At 38.2% G+C, this 20,153-nt stretch overlaps 1 protein-coding gene across 6 annotated transcripts in view; it reads left to right on the top strand.

Moving 5' to 3' along the window:
* slc4a10a (solute carrier family 4 member 10a) overlaps window positions 1-20,153 on the top strand; it is a 48,352-nt gene that overhangs the window by 22,854 nt on the left and 5,345 nt on the right. For 4 of the 6 annotated variants that reach the window (XM_059538295.1, XM_059538291.1, XM_059538292.1 and 1 more), the window contains 16 exons: window positions 1,299-1,662; window positions 2,002-2,162; window positions 9,082-9,270; window positions 10,607-10,695; window positions 11,129-11,286; window positions 11,408-11,495; window positions 11,599-11,745; window positions 12,253-12,350; window positions 12,455-12,629; window positions 12,716-12,849; window positions 13,002-13,247; window positions 13,367-13,472; window positions 17,083-17,244; window positions 17,899-18,012; window positions 18,107-18,268; window positions 19,785-20,036. In XM_059538295.1, the coding sequence (XP_059394278.1) occupies window positions 1,299-1,662; window positions 2,002-2,162; window positions 9,082-9,270; window positions 10,607-10,695; window positions 11,129-11,286; window positions 11,408-11,495; window positions 11,599-11,745; window positions 12,253-12,350; window positions 12,455-12,629; window positions 12,716-12,849; window positions 13,002-13,247; window positions 13,367-13,472; window positions 17,083-17,244; window positions 17,899-18,012; window positions 18,107-18,268; window positions 19,785-20,036 (2,645 nt within the window). Of the gene's footprint in view, window positions 1-1,298; window positions 1,663-2,001; window positions 2,163-9,081; window positions 9,271-10,606; window positions 10,696-11,128; window positions 11,287-11,407; window positions 11,496-11,598; window positions 11,746-12,252; window positions 12,351-12,454; window positions 12,630-12,715; window positions 12,850-13,001; window positions 13,248-13,366; window positions 13,473-17,082; window positions 17,245-17,898; window positions 18,013-18,074; window positions 18,269-19,784; window positions 20,037-20,153 lie in introns of those variants that run through there. The other 2 variants (XM_059538296.1, XR_009427456.1) reach the window with 2 other exon arrangements.

Raw genomic sequence — 20,153 nt, forward strand, 5'->3', positions numbered from 1 at the left:
CTTAAGTTGTGATGTAAAGGTCTGTTTTGTGGCTACTCTGTGTCAGTGCCCAAGGCTACAAGCACACATCTCTCTCCACAGACACACACTGTCAGAAAGCTGGAGGGTGAGAGTGAGAGAGGGATTTAATGCTATAGTTTAATCTGAGACTGTAAACAAGAACAGAAACACAAAGTACAGATCTGCCGAATCTGATTATATGACTGCAGAGATAGGATCTTGTACAACAGACTTCTACATCTGCTAGACCCTTTAAGATGAAGGAATAAAGGAAGTGTTTATCGTTAAAGGAACAGTTCACCCCAACAAACATTTTGTCATGATTTCCTCACTCTCTTGTTGATTAAGAACTGCATGGGTTTCTTTCTTCCATGGAAATTTGACAGTAACAGTAATTAAGACAACATGTTTTCTCTGGCATTTTGCAACAAATGTCTTGTTAAATAAACAAAAATAATTTGAAAATTTAAAACAAGTCCCAAATCAATCAATCAAATAAATAAATGAATAAATAAATTAATTATTTGCATAAATAAATAAATGCAAATAAAATATTTTTTAAATTGTTTTTTTTATACCATCATTTGAAGCAAAAACAGGATACTGACTTTAGCTTTCTGAAATGATGCTACATAAAACTATAAAAGAAGACAGGCTGAATGAGAACGCAGATTCTCTCTCTGACAGCAGGTGGTGCTTATGAAACAACAGGAATATAGGATTTCCTTGGTTACCGCTGTAAACAAGGCAGTGCTGCATTTATAAACAATAGTTTAATATGCATTATAGGGAGGCAAGATGAAAAGAAAATACCATCTTAACATTTCTGAAGACAGTCAGTTCCCCTCAGAGATGCATTCATAAAACCCCCCAGCCCCAAATTTATCAACCGACTTGTAATGTATTGTCATATATGTTCACTGATTTTCAACCGGCTCAGGATGCATCGTTATATCTCTACACATTAAACATCAATTTGCTGAACAGGAAAGCTAGTCTCTTGTCTAGCCTAATAATTGCACTCTTACATACCATTCTAACTCAAACTTTCCACCTTATTCAAAAAAAGGTGTTATATAAGTAATATTGTTCATTTGTGAAGATCTTAATGAACAAAACGACAAGCTTTAATGTGCACAGAGCTCTTTTTCAGCAATAATCCAGAAGCCAATGGATAAATCCTATTGATGCTAACTTCAGGGTTTGCCTACAAAAAATACGTCATCACTGTAGTGCCCTATAGCTACTTTGTTTAAAACATTTTGTGAAAACTGTCTTATTCTGTTTGTACCTGGCAGGCCACCGAACCCTCTACATTGGGGTGCATGTACCACTGGGTCGGAGATCACACAGACGGCATCGCCACCATGGACATCGCCACAGGAAGAGGTCACGGGAGAGAGATTCTGGAACCGAGGATGGCAGAGAATCACCTTCATATAGTAAGTCTACAAGGATAAATGAAAACTTGATTGAGTCAAAAGGGACAGAGATAAATAATAAAATGTCTTTTTTTTCTGTAGCAGACACACCGTCTCAGCGTGTACAGTTCCTGCTGGGAATGGAGGATGATGAGGAACACATTCCTCACGCTCTCTTCACAGAGCTGGACGAAATCTGCCTGAAAGAGGGAGAGGATGCGGAATGGAAAGAGACTGCGAGGTACAAATACACACACACACACGCACATACACATGCACACAGAGGATTGTCATGGTACTGGAAGAGAGATGAGCAGAGGACTCAAATGGAGGAGAAGAATGGATCTAACATGTTAAAAACAAAAGAGAGAAAACAGAGGTCAAGCGTCACTACAAAGAGAGTATGATAACTTGTCATCCGCATATATCCATTAGGCATATATCCATTACAGCTAATGCAATACAAGTTTTTGGTACTGCAGCTAAATGAGAGAATTAATGTAATAATCATTCTCATTTACGCTCTCTTTTTCCCAATCTTCCTCTTTTCTTCTCTCTCCTGTCCCTTGTTTGCCTATAGATGGCTGAAGTTTGAGGAGGATGTAGAGGATGGAGGGGAGAGGTGGAGTAAGCCGTACGTGGCTACTCTTTCCCTTCACAGTCTGTTTGAGCTGCGGAGCTGCATCCTCAACGGCACCGTCATGCTGGACATGAGGGCCAACTCACTGGAGGAGATCGCAGGTACTGAGTTTGAAAACAGTGTCCAGACTAGATCTTCTCTAGGCCTTCTTTACAGATCCAAAGCAATCAGCATTCATCGTTTTCATTTCAGCAATATAACCCCATTTAGCAAATGTCACAATTAAATAGCTTGCAATATTAGATTTGTGCATCACAAATGATAGTATGTTGAAAATAATGTCCCACAGGTGCTATTGATGTAATTTTTTTGGGGGTGGAAGACGGCGTACGAAAGTTGGAAAAATTTGGTTGAAATTTGGAGATGTGTCACCGACTTGGACAAAAAGAAACAAGCTTTGGCAGTTACCTTGTCACTAACGGGCAAAGCAAGGGACAGTGCACTGGAAATTTCCTCTGAGGATTTAAATGCAGACACTGGAATGCAAACACTTATAGCGAAATTGGACTCTGTGTTTTTAAAAGAAGAAAAAGATCGACAGTATGAGGCGTACACGGAGTTCGACCGGATCACAAGAGAAAGCAGTGTTTCTATGGTGGAATACATCGTCGAGTTCGAACATCGATACAACAGGCTACGTAAGTTCAAAATGGAGCTCCCAGATGCCGTACTAGCCTTCAAGCTACTAGAAACTGCCGGACTTACCGTTAAAGATAAACAGTTAGCACTTACAGCTTGCCCCAGCGTTTCTTTCGTTGATATCGAATCAGCCTTGAAAATTATTTTTGGAGATAACGTTGCTTCACCACGAGAGGGTGACAGTGCACTGCTGAGCGCAGATAGTGACACTGCCTATTACACGAGATACTCGGGTAAACGGGGAAATAAATCAAACACCACACAACAACCCCAAACCGTGGCTCAAGGCACAAACCCCCTTGATAAATATGGGAAGAACGAAATGTGCAATTTGCCAGAGCACTTATCACTGGGCAAAGGACTGTCCAAACAAAAAAGAACATGTAAGACTGACAAAAGATGAAGGACTTAAAGATAATGTTGAAGAATGCAACATCACTTTGTTTTCAAATGAATCATTGTCTAACACAGAAATCTTCATGGTGGAGGCTTTAGGATCAGCTGTGATTGACACAGCCTGTACAAGAACAGTGTGTGGAGAAAAATGGCTTGATGATTATACAAGTGGGCTGCCACAGAGTGAGTTACTGAAAATAGATGACAAACAAAGTTCAAGACCTTTCAGATTTGGTGATGGCAAAGTTATTCACTCCACAAGGAAAGTCACCATTCCAGTTAAAATAGGACATACCAGGTGCAAAATAGAGACAGAAGTTTTTCCTGCAGATATACCAATGCTCTAAAGCAAGGTTTCATTGAAAAGAGCCAGTGCAGTTCTGGACATTGCAAATGACAAAGCAACCATGTTTAAACAACCTGTTAACCTTGAACTGACATCTTCAGGACATTATTGTGTGAACTTAAGAGATGACAGTCATCTACGTGAAAAGGAGACAAGTTAGAGCAAAACACAATGAACATGAAATTCTTGCTGTGACAGAAAACATGACAGCAAAAGAAAAGGAGAGAGTACTGTTGAAACTACACAGACAATTTGGACATGCTTCAGCTGATAGACTGCAAAGATTACTGGCCTGCTCAGGTAATCATGATGATGAAAGCAACACAATCCTCAAGAACATTGTTAAAAACTGTGATACATGTATCAGATACAGCAAGCCAAAACATAAGTCTGTAGTGGGTTTGCCTATGGCATCAGCCTATAATGAAACTGTGGCTGTGGACTTACATGAGCTTGAGCCGGGAGTATGGTATTTGCACGCTATTGACCACTTCACACGCTTCAGTACAGGGAGTATTGTCACCACAAAGAACCCAAAAGAGATAGTGAAGCACTTTATTCACTGCTGGATAAGTGTTCATGGTCCTCCATGCAGACTGTTTAGTGATAACGGAGGTGAATTTAACAAAGATGAAATGAAGGACATGGCTGAAAAGTTTAACATTGAAGTTAAAACAACTGCAGCATACATTCCATGGAGCAATGGCCTTTTAGAAAGACACAATCAGACCCTCACTGAAAATTTGCTGAAAGTGAAGAGGGACAAAAACTGTGACTGGAAGACAGCTCTAGATTGGGCATTAATGGCAAAGAACTCTCTGCACAGTGTTTGGGCAGAACCCAAATCTACCCTCAGTCCTCACTGATAAGCCCCCTGCTATGGAAACAAGTAAGAGTACTTGGATAGCTAAGCAAATCACAACACTACATGCAATGAGAAAAGCATTCACATAAGCTGAATGCTCAGAGAAAATCAGAAGAGCGCTTCGTAAGCAACTGCGGCCCATTCATGACAAATATGAAACGGGGGACAAAGTGTATTATAAGCGAGTAGATTGTAATGAGTGGAAAGGTCCAGGTGTGGTAATAGGCCAAGATGGTGTGGTGGTATTTGTCAGGCACGACGGAACCTATGTTAGGGTGCATCAGTCTAGACTAAGAAAGGTGGATGATCCGCAAACAAAACTGGAGAAGACAGAAAGAGAACAAATGAAAACATATGAAAATCCTACAGTAACACCAGCAGCAGATCTCAGTGACACTGAAAGTGAAAATGAGGAAGTGACACCAGCAAATGATGGACCTACTAATGCTGAAGATGACAGTGAACCTCATACATCAATGCTGCCGGGAGGAGATAATCTTGATCAATCCCAGATAACACAAACACACTCATCCATGAGCTGTGAAGGCCTAAGACTAAAAATTGGCCAAACGGTGAAATACATCAACAATCAAAGTGGACAAACCCACACTGGGAAAATCATCAGCCGAGTAGGAAAGGCTACTGGAAAGCACAAGAACTGGTATAATTTGCAATACAGTGTGCCTGAGGAAATTGCTGGGACAACTGGATCAGTTGATCTTGGACAGATGGACAGTGTTCAGGCGATTCCATCTGAACATTCTAAGCTGAGCACTGACTACAATGAGGATGATATAATGATAGTACATGATGATCTCTTCATTGCTGCAAAAAATACAGAACTCAACACCTGGAAGAGAAATGAAGTATTTGAAGAGGTGAAAGATGAAGGGCAGAAGTGCATCTCCACGAGATGGGTGTGCACACTAAAATAAACAACTGCTGGAGTTCTGCCTAAAGCTAGACTTGTTGCGAGAGGCTTTGAAGAAACAAACACTCAAGACCTTCCCAAAGACTCACCTACCTGTAGTTCAGATGGCAACTAAAATGGCATCTAAACTCCATGGACATTAAAGCAGCCTTTTTACAAGGTAAAGAGTTAACCAGAGACATTTACATTCGCCCACTAAAAGAAGTGCAGAGCAAAGAAATTATATGGAAGATTCTCACCTATATCCTGGCAGTCAAAACGCATCAGGAGAGTTGTACGGAGTACCTTAGCAGGAGAGACTTTGGCACTTGCAGATGGGATTGACAGTGCTGTTTTCCTCGCTACACTCTACTGGGCGGGTGTCGCTGTTGGACAGTGTTTTCTCTACTTCCTGTTGGCCTTCTGTAGCTAATCGTAGCTCCGTCTAGCTGTTTTTATTTTTATTTATTTTTTTCTCTAGAATCTTTATCTTACTATCACTCTCTGTTTTTTAAAGTGATAAAATATAACTTAATTCACACCATATTTCTGTTTAAATGTAGATTAAAGACACATCTCTTTAACCTGGCTTACACATAACTAGGGCTGTGACGGTGGCTGATTTTTACCACCGCGGTAGTCATGGACCAACAACCGCCGGTGGCGCGGTGTTTGAAAAAAAAAAAAAAAAAAAAAAAGAAGAAAAAAAAAAACACACACACACACACACACACATATATATATATATATATACGTATAAATATATTAGTGTCAAAATTTGCTCGTTAACGAAGGCGATACTTTTTTTCCAGTTTAACGTATTCAAATTATTTTACGTAGGGGCGGGGATGGCCACCCACTCACAACTGCTGCTTCCGTCACTTTTTCTCAAGACAAGAAGTGAATTTATTCAGTCGCAGAATGACTGAACAGGAGACATTTCAGACACGCGCTCCACTTCACTTTATTATCAGGTGCAAGTTAAGCGAGCGCGGACGGTCCTGTGCTCAAAGGCTGCGCGCGCTTCCTTTGTGCGTATCCTTTCATATCAAACTGCGAAATAAACTATGTGCAAGCAGTGTCGTGGTCAGTTAATTCATGGAATTACCAAAAAAGGTGATTAAAGCTGACTTAAACTGTGCATGCATGTAATATATTTTATATATATTATATACAGGATATATTTATATGTATGCACGTCTAGAAATCAGCCCAGCACTGTCTCACTCCTCCAACACATCCTATTTAACTCGTCAGTTAGTGTTTATTTGAGCACTTCTGTCAGTGAACGCCACCTGCAAAACACTAAAATAAATATCAAAGAAATAATTCAGTTAAACAAGAAAGTAGCCTAAATAAGAAAGTTAAATACCCCCTATCTAACGGACGCGAGCGACGCAGCGCGACAAAATACTCATTATAATCAGTGATGCTACACTGAATGTAGCACAACATGACATGATAAATCCCCGTCCGGTCTGTGATGTAGGCTACTGACACTGAGTTCAAATGCCCTGTATAGACACTAGACAGACTAAACCTGTCGCAACGCGGTTGTGTTGCGTCCGGTTTACTTTTCCGCCACCAAGCAAGCTCAATAACTAACTCTTCATCTGAACGCGCTCTCTTTGAAATAGGAATCGTTGCCATATTTCTTGTTACCATCGTTTATTCATCGCTGTCTCGTTTGTATTTGGCCAGTTTGGAGAAAGCCTCACCAAACCTGACCAGCCAGCGTTTGCGATCACGAGAACTTGTGCAAACGCTGATGGATGACATGAATGCAGATGACTCCAGATCGGTGATGCGGTATTTGCTTTCCCAACAAGATCCATCGCCCAACACTAAACTAATTGGCTGAATGCATAAACTGTATTTTCCTGCGCTCAAATCTGCATATCTAAAGGAAACGCTGTGTTTGAGGTAATTTGTTAATAACCCTAGACTTAGAATTTGCAACTATTACAGTTATTACACTTATATACAAAACTTTTTATTATGCTTGCTATAGAGTTTGTGACGTCACGTGCACTACCGCCGGTGGCAGTAGACAACCGCGGTAGCAACCGACCATCGCGGTGACGCGGTTGTCACGGCAACCGTCACAGCCCTACACATAACATACTAATATGCTTTTAATATCCAAATCCGTTAAAGGATTTTTAGGCTGCATTAATTAGGTAAACCGGAACCGGGAACACTTCACATAACACCCTATGTACTTGCTACATCATTAGAAGAATGGCATCTACTCTCTTATTCCGAGGTCACCGTAGCCACCAGATCCAGTCTGTATCCAGATCAGAGGGTCACTGCAGTCACCCGGATCCAGTACGTATCCAGACCAGATGGTGGATCAGCACCTAGAAAGGACCTCTACTGCCCTGAAAGACAGCGGAGACCAGGACAACTAGAGCCCCAGATACAGATCCCCTGTAAAGACCTTGTCTCAGAGGACCACCAGGACAAGACCACAGGAAACAGGATTCTTCTGCACAATCTGACTTTGCTGCAGCCTGGTATTGAACTACTGGTTTCGTCTGGTCAGAGGAGAACTGGCCCCCCAACTGAGCCTGGTTTCTCCCAAGGTTTTTTTCTCCATTCTGTCACCGATGGAGTTTCGGTTCCTTGCCGCTGTCGCCTCTGGCTTGCTTAGTTGGGGTCACTTCATCTACAGCGATATCGTTGACTTGATTGCAAATAAATGTGCAGACACTATTTAACTGAACAGAGATGACATCACTGAATTCAATGATGAACTGCCTTTAACTGTCATTTAGCATTATTGACACACTGTTTTCCTAATGAATGTTGTTCAGTTGCTTTGACGCAATGTATTTTGTTTAAAGCGCTATATAAATAAAGGTGACTTGACTTGACTCTGAGATTACCACTGGTGACTGCTCATGCAAAAACTTACCCGTTGTGTGTATAACAGACAATCATTCCTATCTCGATGCTCTCAAATCTACAAAATCTGTCACCGAAAAGAGACTGCGCCTAGAAATCAGCAGTATGAAGGAGCTCATACACTCTGGAACTGTTCAGCAGATCTTGTGGTCAGCCACCAAAGAGCAGCTAGCTAACTGCTTAACAAAAAAAAGGAGCATCTGCATTTGGCCTTTTGAAAGCTCTGAGCACAGGCGTTTGCCAACTTAAAGACTAAAATGATTTAACAAGGACTTTCTTATGTTTTGTCAATGTTTAGTCATTCAAACTAAATCTCTGTAAACTAGTTTTACATAAAAGAAAAAAAGGGAGATTGTTAAGTTATGTTTTATCTTCTGCGCATGTGCGAAGAGCACCATTTTGGGGGTGAGCGCGGGTTTTTTGTAGTTCAGTTCAGTCTTGTTTACGGAGCTGATGCAGTTGTACGTGTTTGAGCAGTAAAGAGTGTTATTGCTAAAAACAGTTGTGGTTATTGAGTCAACACCTAAGATACTTTTTGAAAAGATTTTTAAAAGTAAAAAAAAAAATGTTTTTTTTTTCAAGATATAAACTGTCCTATACTGCCAAGATATGCTAAATTGATAAAAAACTGATAGTAAATACTTGTATTGTTACAAAAGATTTCTGTTTTAAATAAATTGCTAATTTGTTGATCAAGAAACATTTGTAATTGTTATCAGTGTTAAAACAGTGTTATATTGTGTTTGAAAATCATGATATATTTTTTTCAGCATTTACTGGTTAAAAGAAAGTTGAGAAGAACAGCATTTATTTGAACTAGAAATCTTCTGTAACATTATACATGTATTTACTGGCAATGTTGATCAATATAACATGTCCCGGCTTTTAATTTCTTCCAAAAATAAAAATGTTAGTGTATATCATTTATAATTTGTATTATTCGTTGTTTTTAAGATTTGGTTTTGGACCAGCACGAGACGTCAGTTTCTTTGGGAGAGGAGGTGAGGAAGAAGATCCGAAATGCTCTCCTTAAACAGCACCACCATCAGAACCAGAAGAAACTGGCTAACCGGATCCCCATCGTACGCTCTTTCGCAGATATTAGCAGGAAGCAGTCTGAACCGCACTCCATGGATAAGAATGGTACTGCTCCACACTCTCCAGCAAATGCTTTCTTTTGCTTTTGTCATGCATCTGTCTTATCATCCTTTTTATGGTGTGTCTGTCTGTGTCCCAGTTATCATCACAACCCAATCGCCCCCCAGTTCCTTCTCTCTCTGGTCTAGGTTCTGCCAGAGTGTGAGAAACAGAAAGGTGCTCTTATTTCCAGCCTGGTCCCTCCGATGTCCCAAGTGTCTGTCAGATCCCCATAAACCCCATCCTTCCCTTTCTGCCCTTCCTGGCCTAGACAACCCTCTTATCCGGCCCCAAAAAACCCACATCCCCTTCAGCAAATGACTAAGCCCGCCTTACGGCTACCACGTCATCCCTGCCCTCGACCCTGAAGAAGAGACAGCATCAGGCAATATGATCATAGATTCACCTGTACTCTGAAGGTGCAGTCACACTAAAGAAATTTTGAGAGCAAAAAAGGTCTATTGTCAATAGAGTAGAAGTCACCGTTAAACCAAACAGATTTCTGTTGGTCAATGTTGCAAATTTGTGTGACCAACTTAAATCTGATGAAACATCTGTGGAGCATAATTTTTTTTTCTCACAAGAAATTTGTGAGCATGTTTGACTAGATTTTGCTCACAAAAATCTGTGAACAGTTCTAAATGTGACTGTACCTTAATGTATACGTAGATATGGACAATCTAGATATCACAGTTGGATGATACCATGTCAGTTCATTTGCATATATATTACTCTTGGCCTTTCCAATATGGTGGACTTGCAAATGTATGATGGTAATTGCCAGCTGTTCATACAGAGTTATTTAGGTATTCCATATAAATGTTCTAACCAACAATAAAAATAGCATTAGTGTAATATTTAACCACTTAGCTTTGCCTTTAACCACCCAGGACAGGGGTGGGGAATGTTGAACCTGGAGGGTCACTGTACTGGAGATTTTAGCTCCAACCCTGAAAAACAAAATACCGACCTGTATACTTAAGACCTTGATTAGCTTGTTCAGGTGTGTTTTATTAGGGTTGGTGCTCTCCAGGATCAACGTTGACCTAGGAAGTAGTATTGGGAATTGTAGTAGACTTTTACATATCCAACCTCATTCTACCTAATTTCCACTTCTGATTTAGTTTTTAAATTTGAATAGATTTAGACAAGGCTAAGATGTTTTTAATCGGCTTCCTTAACATGTTCCTTGCTACTATTTTCAACCAGGTATGTGTGCCTTCAGTAGGTCTTAATCTCCATGACCGTGACATCACTGCCTTTCTTTAAAATGAACAAATCTGTTGTATGATGGTCTCTTATTTATTTCCTCTGTTTTGTATGATTGCTGGACTGTTTCCAGGTCAGATGGTGTCTCCTCAGGCTCAGCCCACCACTACAGAAGGACGTGCGGATGGCAGTCGAGAGAACAGTTCTGTTGACTTCAGCAAAGTAAGAATCACCTTCCAAACTGTAATACATCTTATTCTGGATCCTAAATATACAAATATACACTACTGTTCAAAAGTGTTTTATTTTTTTATATGAATAATTTTATTCAGCAAAGTAAATAATTTTAATTGTTACAAAAGAGTTTTGTTTCAAATAAATTATGTTCTTTTAAACTTTCTATTTATCAAAGAACTCTAAAAACTGCATGATTTAAATATAGAATTTAAGAACTTACTGTTTTCAACATTGATAACAATAAGAAAAGTTTCTTGAGCATCAAATCAGCATATTAGAATAATTTCTGAAGGAGCCATTTGAGTAATGGCTACTGAAAAATCAACTTTGCTTGCACAACAACTTTTTAAATCAGAATATGACTATTTTTACTGTATTTTTGATCAAATATTAAGGAAGCATTTTTTTGGGTATGCAGATAGACCTCCATTTCATGAAGAAGATCCCACCCGGAGCTGAGGCATCCAACATCTTGGTGGGTGAACTGGAGTTTCTAGAGAAACCTGTGGTGGCCTTCATCCGTCTGTCCCCTGCTGTGCTGCTCAATGGCCTAGCAGAGGTCCCAATCACCACCAGGTAAGAGCAAAGAGATCTGAGCACAAAACACATGAAATATATTAATGACTCAGTTGGTCAAGCTCATTTTATCAAGTGGTGTGCCTCAGAGTTCACTACCAAGTCCTATGTCATTGTGCAGGTTTCTCTTTATTCTGCTGGGGCCAATGGGGAAAGGGCCTCAGTACCATGAGATCGGCCGCTCTATTGCCACGCTCATGACAGATGAGGTCAGTAGTATGGACAACACTGTGTTTATTTCTGTATATGATGACATACTATAGGCAGCAAGCTGTTATGCATGCTAATTTCTCCTGATGACTTTTTCTCCAGGTTTTCCATGATGTAGCTTATAAAGCAAAGGATCGTTCTGACCTTGTGGCAGGAATCGATGAGTTTTTGGATCAGGTGACTGTGCTTCCCCCAGGCGAGTGGGATCCTACCATCAGAATAGAGCCGCCCAAAAACGTGCCCTCACAGGTGACCGAGTTCTCAAACTCCATCCAATGATTCATCACAGAAGCTGAAATAAGTGATGCACAGAAATGTCAGCAACCAGAAATATTAAACCAAAAAAATTTGATGATTGACCAAACCGATCATCTCTTCACTACTAGTTATTATAGCACAGTATGATCATGAATGACCATTAGAAGTTACATTATGTTGAAAGAAATAGTACAACATACTAAAATATATATGTATAATATAATGTTTCATGTAATCACTCAATCAGTCTTATATCAATGGAAAGACCTAAATAAAACAGCTGGCAAACAATGTCACTTAATGTTACATTTACCTCAGGAAATCTATTCATTGTCCATAAACTCGAAAGAAAATGAACACTAGAGGGGAACATTTTGCTAAATATATGAACTATATTACATATTCATTCACTTTAGTGCATCACTGACTGGAATAGAAGTATTTTTATCTCCGGTCTGAGATCAGTAGTAATGTTGGTTTTGGGTCTGCATCTTGCAGGAGAAACGGAAGGTTCCTCTGGCCAATGGAGGGGCTGATCTGGGGGAGGCTGAGGAGCATGGAGGCCATGGAGGACCAGAGCTACAGCGCACAGGGAAGTATGTAGTTTGCAAATATGTACTGCCCATATATTTTAGTGTTCATGAATTCTGTAAATCACATAACTGGCTCTCAGAGGTGTTTTTTTTATTTGGATTGTCAGGTTTTTTGGCGGTTTTATTCTGGACATCAAGCGTAAGGCTCCTCACTACCTGTCAGATTACACAGATGCCATCAGTTTGCAGTGTCTCGCCTCCTTCCTTTTCCTGTACTGCGCCTGCATGTCTCCTGTTATCACCTTTGGAGGTCTGCTGGGAGAAGCTACAGAAGGACGCATAGTATGGACACGTGCAGAACCATATATTAAAACTGATGGGTTGATTATAATGTGACTGATGATATGTTCTTCCCATTTCTCTCTTAGAGTGCAATAGAGTCTCTGTTTGGAGCCTCTATGACGGGTATAGCTTATTCTTTGTTTGCTGGGCAGCCCCTCACTATCTTGGGCAGCACGGGACCTGTCTTGGTCTTTGAGAAAATCCTCTTCAAATTCTGCAAGTGAGACTCCTTTAATTTGCACTAAAGATTTTTTTCATTCAGTTCAGGGGAATTCACTAGTGCTGCACTATTTAGTGAATTCACCCCCAAGGTGTCCTACATAATTTTGCCATAAAATAAAGAACAATTTTTATCTGTGTTTTTCTCCTCAGAGAGTATGGTTTGTCCTACCTCTCCTTACGTGTGTGTATTGGTCTGTGGACGGCCTTTTTGTGTCTTTTGCTGGTTGCCACAGATGCCAGCTCACTGGTGTGTTACATCACACGATTCACAGAGGAAGCCTTCGCTTCCCTCATCTGCATCATTTTCATCTACGAGGCTCTGGAGAAACTCATTCATCTGGGAGAGACGTACCCTTTCAACATGCACAATGACCTCAACAAGCTCACTCAGTACTCGTGAGTACTGACACACAAACACATCGATCTTCCTCAAGGTCACTTCTATAAATTCAGTTGTACATGTTGATAAAGTTATCAGCATTAAATTTTGTGATGTATTTATGTGTGTTTCGCAGGTGTGTGTGCACAGTACCTAAAGAGCCCAGCAATGCCACACTGAATTACTGGCAGGAAAAAAACATCACTGCATCTGATATTGACTGGCTAGGCCTGGATGTTAAGGTGAGTGTGACTATTGGTGCATTAAAGTCTTCCTAGTAAGTTTGTATTTACGAGTTGGAAATTCGTTAATGTCAGGTACTTTTAAGCTACTTTGGTTGGAGCAATGATGGCGATGTATATTTTTGACCAAAAATTTAGCTTTTTGATTTCTTTAAACTCATCTTTAAGAAATTATACATGTGACTTAGCTAGTTTTATTGTAAATGAAAAAAAATCATTAAAACAAATTAACAGTCAATAAAGACTCTGCTCCTGTTGTGTTTGCCATATTTTCTCACTGACGTGCCTTCAGCTTTGAAAGTCAGGGCTTAATAAATGCTCAGAGCATCCCACTCATAATTATGACTTTGTGGTGCCGTTTAACTCGTAAATACGATCTTTCTAAATGACTTGAACAAACATCATTCTAAATGCATTACTACCATGCTGAATACTGATTTGACAGACAGTATGAGAAATATACATTATGTGTGCATTATGCAATGATAAATATCTTGGGCTTTCAAGCAATTAAACATTAGGTAACACTTTACTTAATCCTTTTATCTATAATGCATTATAAAGGGATAATTAAGAGTATAATGCATTATAATTATTCCTTGTGTGCATTGTAATACATTGTTATAAATAATTAGAACGGAATTTAAAATACATTGTACCAATCCATTGAGTGTTATAATGTATTAACTGTGGTTACAATTATTAATGAGATTGTACAATACATTATAATATAAGGTACATTACAAGACATAGTTAATGCATTAAAACTACTTTTATAATACATAAAGGCTTTAAATGTTACCAAAAATATTAATATAATTACGTGATGTGACAATTAATTAATCTAATTGCTAATTAGTTTGCACAAAAAGTGACACACTATCTATGAGGGAACATTGATTTGTGCTGTGAAATTACCACCCAAATATATAGTAATTATTCTGAAAAAACATTTAATAGATCATTTATTACAACTATAGCTGCTTTTTTGCCATCACATACTCAAAATATAAAACTAAAGACACCAGTAGGTGGCAGCAAGTTACTGTCTTAATGTGTGAGTTCAGTCATTCATTCAACTGAATCGCTCAAATGGTTGATTCATTCAAAAATGAAGCAAGTGACTTGATCTTTATTAAGGAGTCACTTGACTCACTCAATTAATTTGAAAACATGGATTTTTTCAGCAACAAAACTTTGTTTTGAACTGTTTTGTTGTTAAAATTTTGCGAAAACAGACAATACTGTCTCAAAAATGTTACAATATTAACTTAATTTTGACAAACTTAATTTAATTTGTTCAGATATTCAGGAAATAAACAGCTGTCTTGTTTGTGTGATATCGCTACACTTCATCATGTGATATTAGGGGTGTCGCGATATACGATTGACGGTAACCGTGATATTCAAAGCAACAATTATCGATATCGTGTTAATTTAGTGTGTGACGATATATTGGTATTAGCGGTAACCGCAATATTTAAAAATGAACAGTTCTTTTATGATAACACCACATGTAAATACCGTTTTTCGGGCTAGAAGTTGCACCTGAGTATAAGTCGCATCAGTCCAAAAATACGTCATGATGAGGAAAAAAACATATATAAGTTGCACTGGACTATAAGGCGCATTTATTTAGAACCAAGAACCAAGAGAAAACATTACTGTCTACAGCCGCGAGAGGGCGCTCAATGCTGCTCAGTGTAGACTACAGGAGCACTGAGCAGCATAGAGCGCCCTCTCGCGGCTGTAGACGGTAATGTTTTCTCTTGGTTCATTTCTCTTAGTTCATTTCTCTTGGTTCATGTCAAATTAATTTTGATAAATAAGTTGCACCTGACTATAAGTCGCAGGACCAGCCAAACTATGAAAAAAACTTATAGTCGACTTATAGTCCGGAAAATACGGTACTCCAGCACCAGTACCTGGTTGAGCTCCCAGGTGGCAGTATTGTGCCTTAACGCTGACACCTGTCTGTCACACAAGAAGAAGACGCAGCGCTCGCACCTGCTCCGAGGAGAGCCGTGTTCATTAGAGTAAGTTGCCATTATTTTACTAGTCATAGAATGGGAGACGTTATATTAACCTTTTAACATTTAAGTAAAGGGATGAACAGTACAGCATTTTCTTTACTCGTCTTATTTTTATTTTTGCAATCATTACGGCCTGTGGGTAGTAACACTTTATTTCTTTGTTCAAATCTATTAACAGTTACATGATTAAAATTGGTCTTGAAAAACTGAGCAACCACATTGCTACATTAAACTCTGTAAAATGTCGGTCGCAGTGCCATGCACTTAATGCCTCATCTGCGCTCATTCTTCAATAAGGTTCATTAGTTAACATCAGTTAAATACATTAGTTAACATATAAATAACATAAATAATAATAAACAGTATTTCCACAGCATTTATTAATCTTAGTTTATGTTAAGTTCAGCATTTACCAATGCATTATTAAAATCACAAGTTGTGTTTGTAAACATTAATGCACTGTGAACTAACATGAACAATGAATGACTCGATTTTTATTCACATTAACAAAGATTAATAAATTGTGTACTAAATGTATTATTCATTGTTCATTCATGGTAATTAATACATTAATGTTAACAAATGACATCTTATTGTAAAGTGTTACCATTAATATTTATTCATCATATTGTTGATCTTGACAGTATTTTCTCTCTTGTTATTTCATAGAAGCTTCAAAGAAGATGGAGAAAGCCAGAGTCTTGTGCCCTTCATTTATCAGTATCCTAATGTTCGTTGGGTGAAAAAGAAAAACTCAATAAACAAAGTAAAAAATAATTTGACTGATATATTTTCTCCCTCCAGGGTTTTTATAGATATCACGATATATCTTTATTGTGAATTCTTATGGTCACAATAACCGTGATATGAAAAATATATAAATGTCAAACAAAAGCCCATACAGGGGCATTTATTCCTTTAATTTCTTGAATATTATAGGCATATAAATGCATTCTCTGATGCTACATCACACAGTCAGTTGTCGTCCTGCATAACGTTTGTTAGCAATTGCATGTTATGACATACAGAGCGGGGTGGGGACATTAAATGCATTAATCATTAAGCACATTGCATTGTAGGATTGTATGTTCCACACAAACTCAGCTGGTTTGTATACAACACTTTTTTTAATAAAAAATAAATAAATAAATATGTATATATATATATATATATATATATATATATAGCTCACTTGTACATAGAAAATTTGCATACCGTTTATGGTACTGCATACTACATTCTGGTAAAGCCATTGTATCCTGAACATTCCCACAGACACCCCTTTCATTTCTTTGGCTCAGATATGGGTTAATACATTTCAGCGACTCATACTTTAATAAAAGCAAATCCTCTGCTCATTCACCTCAGTTCCCCTCCCTCCGCTTTACATTTAAGCTCCTGCACACACACAAATATACAGCACACAATCTAATCCACTATACAAATTCTTGTGCTATTACACAGTTACACACGACCGTATATGATTTTATCCTCTTTTCTTTTTTTCTGGAGTTTATGTTTATCTGAGTTCTTCATCAGAAGCAGATGTGATTATTGTGTGTTGTGTTTCATCTCAGGGCTGTGTGGAGAACAGGGGTGAGTTTGTGGGCAGAGCCTGTGGTCATCACGGTCCATACATCCCTGATGTACTCTTCTGGTCTGTCATTCTCTTCTTCTCCACGGTTGCCATGTCCTCCTTCCTTAAAGAGTTCAAAACTAGCCGTTACTTCCCAACCAAGGCAAGAAGCTTGTGTGTGGTTCAGTATAGAATAGTACAGACAACTGTGGAAGTACTGTATGTGTGTGTTTATGTAGGCTCTCAAAGAGGTTTTAAGAGTGGACTAGGGAATCTGCAAAAATGTGCATGAATTTTATTTTTTTTGTAGTGCTGTCAGTTAACTTTACATTTTTATTATATATATATATATATATATATATATATATTATTTTGAGATGAAAACATATTATATTATGTTGCATATTGAATAATAATAATTCTAATATTTTTTTGCATAATACAATGAAATGTATAATATTATTAAAGATAAAAATAATTATTATGATGATATGATTATTATAATTGATAATATAATGTAATTGCATATTCATTTTATATATATTTTATATCTATATTCAAATATATTTAGATACTATTATATTATTATTATTATGAATCATATTGAACTTAATATTACTTTGATTCAAATGAAAGTTATAGTTTATTTTGTACATCTACTGTATATATAAAAAGTATATAAAAAATTGCAATATAATATAATATAATATAATATAATAAAATATAATATAATCAAAATTATTTAGACCCATTATTTAAGGCTCACAGATTTATGTTCATTTTCTAGCACTTACTCTAGTTTTGTGTTTCTAAACAGGTGAGGGCCATTATCAGTGATTTTGCTGTTTTCATCACCATCATGTCTATGGTTCTGATCGACTACACTCTGGGGATCCCGTCCACCAAACTACAGGTTCCTAATGAGTTTAAAGTGAGTCGTTAAGAAGAAAGGTTTTTAAGTAATGTTTCCTCTTCATTTTTGCATCTGCATAGGAATACTTGATTAATCAGATGATCTCTCACAGCCAACTAGAGATGACCGTGGCTGGTTCATCAGCCCAATAGGACCAAACCCATGGTGGACCACTATTGTGACCGTCATCCCAGCTCTGCTGTGTACCATCCTAATCTTCATGGACCAACAAATCACTGCCGTTATTATAAACAGGAAGGAACACAAGCTGAAGGTGTGTTGCTAAGTCCTTCACAATATGCTTCATTAGGTGAGCAGATATTCTTGTAGATAGTGTTTCAGTAAATTTCAGTATTCGGTACCGATACCAGTGAAAATCCACGGTTCTCGGTACCAATTTCGGTACCAAAGCAAAACACAAAAATATGCTAATTAAAAAAACAACAACTTTTTAGTACTAAAAATAAAACCAATGCCATTGTTTATACTTATTTACAATTGCGTTTAAAGTTTTTCTACAAGTTATATAATTATGAAAAACAGTAAACAAGTTTCCACCCAAATTTAATTTGTCTTTTAATTTATGAAATTTAAACATTTTATTTTTGGTAAATAAAGGGGATTTGCTATTAAAATTAAAACATGGAAGAAATATTGTTATTTATTTCTTTAAAAAATAAAGTTTTATAATTTTTTTCAACAGTAGCAGTATCCCATACATTTTACTAAATAATAGCAATATTTCTAGCACAATGCCTTTATGTAAAAATTAACTTTTAGGCCTAATGAATGCATATTTGTCATTTGAGTATTGATAATACTACTACTAATTCTACTATCATACTAATGTATATACAATGCACTATGAATTGATGAGCTGCTGGGTTCATGAATATTAATCACGTTGTCTGCGTTCGGTCAAAATGATTTGCTGAAATCAAAACAGGGACGGCAAGAGATCAGCGCCAGCCAATGAAATTGCCATTTGCGCATTAGCTCCGCCCACTACAGGAGAAACCGGTATGTCTTCTGCTTGTTCGAAAATGAATGAATAATTCTAAATGAACTCCATTATTTTGACAGGAGAAGACAACAAAGAATAGTTTACATATAGCGTGTCGATTCAGCGTGGTAAGACTCTCTCTCTCTCTCTCTTTGCATGTGTGAGAAACAGCGCTATCAGTAAAGCGACGGTGAGTCGTGCGCCTTCACACAGAGTTTACAGAGCATCAAATACAGGTGCGCTGTGCGTCCATTGAGATGAACTGAAAAGTTCAGATCGCTTGATGGAGAGAGAACTCTGAAGCTCAGATGCTGAAATTAATGCAAGCGTCATGCGCTTCAGTCTATGTAGTAAACAAACCCGCACGTCTCTGCCATTCATTAATTTACACAGAGACGCGCAGAACACGGATTCATATTTCTAACAACTTTTGCGGCGTAACATTTACAGATACTGGTCCATATGGAGATTTGATTCGATTAATGTATGCTAACTTTGACAAATTCCGTGACTGTCCATATTAAAATGTAAGTTTCATTTTCATGACTGGATTTTGAGATTCCGTCCTCGTTTTCTGCTTCGCGGAAATCATAGCGCTGAACCCTTTCTTTTATTGTCTATGGCTGAACCGGGTTTGAACGGGACCTCGGTACTACCGGTACTTAAAGAAACCTGGTACCGTCACATTTAAATTTTTTTAGTACCGACTTGGTACCGAAGTACCGGGTCTTTTGACAACACTACTTGTAGACTTGATGTCCTTTGTTGTGTCCGTGTGTCTCCACAGAAAGGCTGTGGGTATCATTTGGACCTGTTTGTGGTGGGTGTGATGCTGGGCATTTGCTCTTTGATGGGCCTGCCGTGGTTCGTGGCCGCGACGGTGCTATCAATCTCCCACGTGAACAGCCTGAAGCTGGAGTCTGAATGCTCCGCGCCTGGAGAACAGCCCAAGTTTTTGGGCATTAGAGAGCAGCGCTTCACTGGCCTCATGATATTCGTCCTCATGGGCAGCTCAGTGTTTATGACCTCCATACTGAAGGTCAGTGATCTTAAGCTCTGACTGAGTCAGGCCACCAAGTTTGATCAACACATGATGCTTGCATTAAACTTTTGAGATTTTTCGTCATTTTGAATAGTGTTTATTTTATTTTGTGCT

The sequence above is a fragment of the Carassius carassius genome, chromosome 44 (assembly GCF_963082965.1).
Source record: "Carassius carassius chromosome 44, fCarCar2.1, whole genome shotgun sequence".
Lineage (NCBI taxonomy): Eukaryota > Metazoa > Chordata > Actinopteri > Cypriniformes > Cyprinidae > Carassius > Carassius carassius.